At 37.8% G+C, this 7,832-nt stretch overlaps 1 protein-coding gene across 1 annotated transcript; it reads right to left on the reverse strand.

Annotated features, from left to right (window-relative positions):
• Nucleotides 1-98: 98 nt before the first annotated feature.
• Nucleotides 99-7,181, reverse strand: LOC136427996 (syntenin-1-like). The gene is made up of 9 exons (XM_066417240.1): nt 7,053-7,181; nt 5,611-5,687; nt 4,910-5,051; nt 4,341-4,438; nt 3,525-3,686; nt 2,879-3,054; nt 2,326-2,497; nt 1,746-1,837; nt 99-1,387 (listed from the first exon to the last, which is right to left on the reverse strand). Exons 2-9 carry the CDS (start codon nt 5,659-5,661, stop codon nt 1,333-1,335), a joined length of 948 nt encoding a protein of 315 aa, XP_066273337.1. The 5' UTR covers nt 5,662-5,687; nt 7,053-7,181; the 3' UTR covers nt 99-1,332.
• Between the last annotated feature and the right edge of the window lie 651 nt (nt 7,182-7,832).

The raw sequence follows: 7,832 nt of genomic DNA on the forward strand, positions 1-7,832 counted from the left end.
CACTTTCTGTTAAATAAATACCTCAGAAAACCAGCAAGTCACAATAATACCTTTCAGCAAAAACCTAGTCATAAAAGAAAACAGCCTTTGTCAGTAACTGCAGTGAAGAGCACTTTCAACTTTATTTGACATTTGTAGAGAAAGCAATTTCAGATATACAGTCTCTTTACAGATAACATGTTGGTCTAAATGCTGCTAGTCAAGTAAATTCTAATGTCAAAATAGAGGTCCAGTATAACTTTTCTAAACATTGTAAAAATCAAAAATTGTAGAAGATTGCTAACAAAATTGAATGTAGAAGAAAACTTTGTAGCACTTGAAGGCAAGTAACATGATGAAAGACAGACTTTTCCTCAATGTTGCGATTCAGTATAAACTTTGGTCAAGACACATCTATTAGTCGCATTGTTTTTTCCTTAGAAATCAACAAAATTAAGTATAAAACACATCAAACTTCTCACAGACAATTAAGAATAATTCATTAAAATTCTCTTAATATGTTAATTGATTAGAAACATTTTGTGTTTGAGAACAGCTTTAAGCCAATAATGACAAGTACCTTTTAGTCTTTCCTATAGTATAGAGTATAACGTTACAGATTATAAAATCATACAAGTCATCCTCAAATGCTGGAATCTCACTTTTATATCGAGGCCTTAATTCTTGGTTGCAATATGACTCTATCTAGGACATGCTGACAATAAAACCATTATTGGAATGAATGATACCCACATCCAGCTCATTTTCACTCACTAATAGGACATTCATGATACTACATGCTATATATTAAAAGAAGGCATGTGTCTTTTGGAGGCTTTGCTATCATGTTTTAAACATAAAGATCCAAAATTTTCACCCTTGTTCGGCAAAACACAATAAAATCTAGGTAGTAAGTTAAACTTTTATCTTACAATTTTGAATGATTGTGTGTCATGCCTTATCAATCCACTGGTACTTTCATCACAAAATTGCAGCTCAAAACCTACTAAGAATAGCTCCAATATACTTTTGAGGCAAACCGTACACACAAAAGGTAGTTATCGACATGTTCATTTTTCCCTTAATCTTCAGTATTATCTCCTGTTCCTTAACCCAGAGGATGAATATAAGAAATACAAGTCCTGCATACGGTACCATCACGTATGTCACTTGTCCATAAGCCACAGTTTTTAACTATACAAGATTACAGCCCTTATAATCATATATCTTCAGTTTTCATTAATGCTAGGACAATATGGTACCTCCTTTACATGAGAAATGTACAAAATGTAGGCAGTGTTCTATAGAGAACCCTGTACTATGAGTGTTCGCCTGAGTCCTGGGAGGGGTGGCTTACAGATCTGGAATGGAGTGATCCATCACCTTCTTGACCAGGCTGTCTGCCATGCTGTGAACATAACATTTTTTCATCAGATTAATACTATATGTGATAAATACTAAAAATATGATCACTCAAAGAAAGATACATGGCAGGAAAAAAAACAATCATGCCCAGGTTTACAATGCAAGTCTACAACTTAGCTTTCGGAAATTTCATCCATTTTTAAAAAGGCTTATGCTGTAAATCTTTAACATGTTTGCAGTGTTTTTTTTTTGTTTAGAATAACTTACAGTATGATTTTTATGTTTCCAGTTTTACTAATAAAACTATAAGTCCTCGCAAGAATAAACAAATTTCAAAAAGTATATATCATAATTTTGAAAAGGCATGACAACTGTAACTTGTGCATATCAAGTGGACTTACTTCTTGACAATGTGGTTGTACACATAGGTGGGCATGATGGTGATGGTAACACTCTGTCCCCCTGCTGCGATGATCTCAGCAATCTCCTTGTCCTGTGAAGACAAGAAAACAAATTGTTAACAAATTTGAAAGTCTTAATCAATTAAACACATAAAGAAACATGTCTTTCATACCACATATTAAACAAAGATAAACTATCCTGTCCCCTTTTCCATTATTGTAACTACAGAACCCTGAAAAGCATCAGCCAAACAACAGGGGACTATGCTACATGTTCATGTGACAACAACACCACCTAGCAGTCTAAGGAAAAAGTGCAACTTTGTAATTTCTTTAACTACATGTACAATGTACATTACATTTGCATGCATATACATGTTTGTATAATAGGGCATATTGCATCATAAGTTACAACCATCACTTTTTAAGTAAGTAAATATATATGAAAGATGAAGTAAATAAGGTTTAGATATCATTTATAATTAAAAAGATCATATAACAGGGAGACATGAAGACATTATAAAGTTAAGGAAGTCCTCTGATAAAAAAGTAATGAACAACAAATCTAAACTAGCCGTACCTTCAGTCCGACAACATTCTGTCCATTGACCTCGATGAGGTGGTGCTCGATCAGAACGCCGTTACGAGCGGCAGACGTGTCCTTCGCGATGGCCGTGATCTTGCCGTTCTTGAAGACAAAGCCGATGTGGTTGGAGCTGTCCTTCTGCATGGTGATGGTCCTCTCAAATGGCCTGAATACAATACAATCAAAACTATTATTAAAATTGTATCTTTGAATGAATAAATGATTTATGATCAGTTATGAAAAAAAAGGGAGGGATGGAAGAGAAGGGCCATGACCACCCGTGACACAGTCAGAACCAGATGAGAAGATGATGAAAAGTATACTACATGTACTACTACTAGCTTTACTTCTAATTTTGACTACAAGCAAAACTGCCCAAGAAGACCATGCAAGCGACAGACAAAATCTGGTTCATGTTGACAGGTGTTCACTATAGTCAGGATTCTTATCAATGCTTCCAGGGCCTGCCTGAGATTCTAAGTCAACAAGCCTAACCACAAGACCACCTTGCCCCTACAGCTACATGTATACTGTGTGGAGAACTCACCTGTCCCTGACAGCGAAGATGATCCTGTCAGGTGGGCACTTCTTCAGGTACTTCATGGTCTTCTCCATGTCCCAGCCAGCGACCACCTCTTCGTTAATCTGCAGGATCTGATCACCGAAGCGAAGGCCTGCCAGCGCCGCCGGGGAGCCATTGTGCACGAAAGCCACAAACACACCCTGGAAAATATAAAACATTGAAATTTAACCCTTATCTTACAGGGCTTTTTCAAGAGAAAAAACATATGGTGGCATAGCAAGAAAGCAACCAAACTGGGGTATAGTATACTATTAGTTTCCATCCTTCTATAAAGTGTGGAGTTTTAGAGGGTTCTAAGTTAAAATGAGAAATTCTATGGCTTTTTTGATGTGCGGATAATGGCTAGACAGGTCACAGTTCAAGGACGTGGCTACATGTAAGTTGGATCTCTAGTCAATCAGAATTTTGCTTATCAGAGGATCTGCTCCCCAGGGGAATGGGGCCTATGTACACAGTATGGGGTGCTATGCAGTTGTTCCCCTCTTTAGAAAAAAAAAGGAATTTTGTTAGAAACAAAATTTACCTGTCTTTGAACCATCAATATCTTATCATATACCCAATTTCCTCTGCTTGGAGATTTAGTATTCAAACATTCCTTTACTTCACCCACCTTATTGACATGCCTGACTCGGAGGCCGATCTTGCCGCTAGCGTCCTTACAGCACATCAGCTGTCTCACTCCCTGTTTGATCTCAGCGCGCTGGAGACCCACGCTGTTCCCGGTGATGGGCGCCGTCACCACGGTACCCTGGGGACGAACCACGACGGCCTGCTACATGGGCGCAGGGAAAATGTTTCACAACATGGTATAGAAACTTTGTCACGTTTATGTGGTGGTCAGTCAAACTTAGGATACTGCAAAATCTTTTACTTTCATGGCTGTTTCATTTAAGGCGTAAGAAGGAAAAAGAGGTTTTTGAAGTACAGTGGTCACACAAGGAAGACATAGTCATAGTAGAAAGGCCACTTCAAAAACCATATTGAATGAAACCACCACAAAAGTTTCAAGATTTTATTCATAATGTGCATTTCATTGAATTCTCGGCCACCGTCACGTCTTAGCTTCCATGCTAACAATCACAACTGAATACATTAATTTTACTGTCCCAGTATAATACAGATATAGGTAGAAGTGGCTTTTTGTTTGTGATAAAACTATATGTTTGTATTAGTATATGATAAAGGAAATTTTGGAGGGGGGCATTTGCACAGTAAGGTTATAAAGCCGCATCTCTAGACTCACACAACAAGAAATGTTAAGAGAGGGGGTCACTGTTAAGTTCTTAAGCAGCATCCCCAGACACACACAACAACCTGACTGACATGTACAAGGATAAGTCTCACAGCCATCAAAGGGCCTGGCCAATCTTTTTGTCAGCAAATACAAGCCATGGAGAAGATAACATGTAAGAAATGTTGAACTTACCGATGGTGGTGGCTCAAGGACCTGTGGCATGTTGGCTCTCACCTCGTCTGGGGTCAGACTCAGTCCCATGTAGTCATCCAGGGATGGGTATAGGCTGACTGTACAAATAAATACACAGGTTAGTAAAGTGTTAAGTGTAGTACTGTACTGTACTGTACTGTACTGTACAGTATAGGAAGAACGAGTACTGTTTGTAAAGTGTACATGTAACGTTAGGACTGAACAGTATATAGTAAGAACTACTGAATTGTAAGTCTAAAAATGTGACTGTCCAATTTTCACAATTTGTTTTTATGAATAAAAGTATCTCAGTGGATACTGAAAGCACATGTCTCTTGCTACTCATGGTCATTAAATTGGCCTTTTCTCTACTAGTACTAGTATAGTGGTTACGAGTCCCTTGAAAGACTAAAAAGGTTCAACTGTAAAACTGTAAATTGTATTTATGATTTATAATGTTTGCATGGATTTGACAATCAGCCAGTTCACGGTTTGAGCTACATATTACCCTCAATGCAACACACTACACATGCACACTCAATTTAAACTGTGAAGCAGCTTATACTCACATTGAGCAACTGGCATGGCTCCAGCTGGCTGTGGTGCTGTAGGGTAGGCTGGAGGCTGTGTAGGGTAGGCCGGTGCCTGGGTAGGGTACTGTGGAGGTGCCTGAATAGCAGCAGCCTGTTGACCTGCCTGGTACACCTGTGCCTGAAGGGACAAGCACACATATTAGATAAATATTTATGGTACTGTAAATGCCTTAAGTTTGCTGTGTTTTAATTTCGCAGTACAGGGTAAGTGGGGCATTAAGCAACCAAAACTGTGAAAGCTACATTTTCTTCTTTGTGCTGTAGTCACATACTATACAGTTATGGAAACAATGTGCCTTTACAGATTTGAAGGGTCACCAAAAAACTGAGAACATGTGAAGTCACCGCAAAAATTTCAAGAATTACAGTATCACCTCATATTTATCACTGGTTGTACAGCAGATTGGTAGAATATGACAACAATAAGCCACAACATGCCAATAGCTTCAAATCTAAATATATCTAAAATGAACAACACTTTAGCATGGCCATCACTTCTGTTCTCTGTTCTCATATTAGCAGAACTTACTGCATGAACCTTCATATGCAAAGGCCAAAGCAACTGTGACAATCTTTCCTTATCATACGAGAATGAAACTGTTTTAATTTGCTCTACATGCCAACATCATGCAGAAGAATTTTAACACTAGAACAAAAAGTACATGTGCTGTAGTTACCTTGGCCATCTGGTCCACCTTCATATCTTCCAGTGATGGGTACAGCGACATCTTGGATTCTCTTTTTCTCTCAATTCCTGAAAAAAATGAAGACATTGACTAAGAACGGATACCATGAAAAACATAAATAAAGACCTTGAAAGTGTAAGATCTTAGTCTCCGTTATTGGTGATGATATTCATAAACCAAACCTTACATGTCCATGTAGGACTCTAGCCATTACGGAATTGACAGAAATAAATGTAATGCAAGAAAGTTTGTAAATTTGGTTACCATAATTGATTGGACATTTCTTTAAATATAAATGATGACAATAAGATTGAAAAATACTTCATCGTATCCACACGTCTTTTGCTTGTTGCTCAGAGAAAAAAAAAGGTTCACCTGTTCTTTCTTAGATCCGACTAACAGGTGTGTAGGTTAACTCCCCCTTAGGCCACAGCAAGTACATTTTATGGATGACATCCTGTGCAGACTCCAAAATTAATGAGATAGGGCGAAAAAAAAACAAGGCGGGCCCAAAAAAACAAGATTCCTATATTTTCAACTTTTGAGATCATAAGTCTTGTTAAACAAGAATTGAGGCGACGAAATATGATATCATGACCAACAGGTCTTTTATTCCTGTATTCAACCAATAAGGTTTCATATATGATATAAAACCTCCTTGATTCAATGTAAACATGTCCTTGTAGATGTGTATACATTTCAATAGACTAACTACAACAAATGCAGAAAAGAGCTTGTTGTACCATCATCTGAAGCAACTACACTGGGAATTCATATGCGATGGAACACCTTGTGTATACAGCTCAATTAACTAGACCCCCCTCTCATTATTTATATAGTGTCCTTGCTAGAACAAATGCAGAAAACAGCTTGTTATCATACCATCATGGGCAGGAACTACACTGGGTATTCATATGCAATGCAACACCTTAGACTGTCAACATTTACGACATATTTGCCAATTTTTGGCATGTTGACCACCGTCGGAGGGCAATGAAATTTCTTGTTTTTTATTTCGAAATCAAGCGAAAATTAATGAGCGCGCTGATGTCATCCATAAAAATTACTTGCTGTGGCCTTAATATTAAAACCTTACCTGCCCACCACATCCACTGAGTGATATACATTTATAGAATAGGTGCAACGTTAGATTTTGTTTGACAAAATTGATAAGCATGAATTTCAAGAGCGTGTTGCTTCCTATATATCTATATGTCTATGTCATTTCCTTACCAAGCCCTAAGCTGACAGTCTCCTGAGACTTGAGATTTTTCGAAGGAAGAATTTTGAAGAAAATATGTTCTGCGTCATACAGTTTTGGGCCAAAAATATCAAACTGAAACCTCCTCTACCATAACATCATTCACTATTTGTAAAACATGAGGTCGAGAACCAAAAGGAAAGCTCACAAAGCGAAAAGAATGAATACTTACAACCGAAAAACGTCAAGAAAGTAAAAATGTTGCTTCCTTCCTTCGCGGGTTCAGCTGGTAATTTGAGCTCCTCAGACAGACGACTCGTGACGTCACCGGTCACAAGGTACGTCATGTGACGAGAGGGTGTGGTACCATCTACATTACTTTAGAGGGAGATAAATGTTTAAAAATCTGTAAATACAATGCTTTTCTCGACATTTGTTTCTGTACGAATGTATCTATATCACTTATATGTATTGACTCATAGTCACTGTCTTTCATTTTTATACAAAATGTGTGAATAAAATGAAATTCTGCACAACACAGGTGCCCCTGTTGTGATGTTTGGTATCGTCCACAGAAATCTAAAAATAAGACATTGCGTCATCCTTAGCTGCCATGAATGACTCAGGGGCAGGTGGGTAATGAATGATGCACGTACAGTCCTAAGTTCACAGGATATTTGCATTAAACGATGATTTTGTTGTAGGAGGCTTCTCTCAAAAGCATCTAACAGGAAATGCATGAGGATGTCTCATTCATGTTTGATACACCCTCTTCCTGATCATGGGAAAATGACAGTCTATGACATGACAGTCCAGTTTTTAATCCAACTCCAGCGGTGTGACATATCCTCTGCCAACTTAAATTAATAAGTAAATGAAAAATAGTTAAAAGATGGACAAAGTAAAAGATAAGCCTTTAATATACTTTCAGATGCAATCCGTACCTCTCCAACCACAGAAATGTACAATACCATCATATTCATTTATCAGAAACAAAAACAGTTACACATAG

The sequence above is a fragment of the Branchiostoma lanceolatum genome, chromosome 2, assembly GCF_035083965.1.
Source record: "Branchiostoma lanceolatum isolate klBraLanc5 chromosome 2, klBraLanc5.hap2, whole genome shotgun sequence".
In the NCBI taxonomy this organism is placed as follows: Eukaryota; Metazoa; Chordata; class Leptocardii; order Amphioxiformes; family Branchiostomatidae; genus Branchiostoma; species Branchiostoma lanceolatum.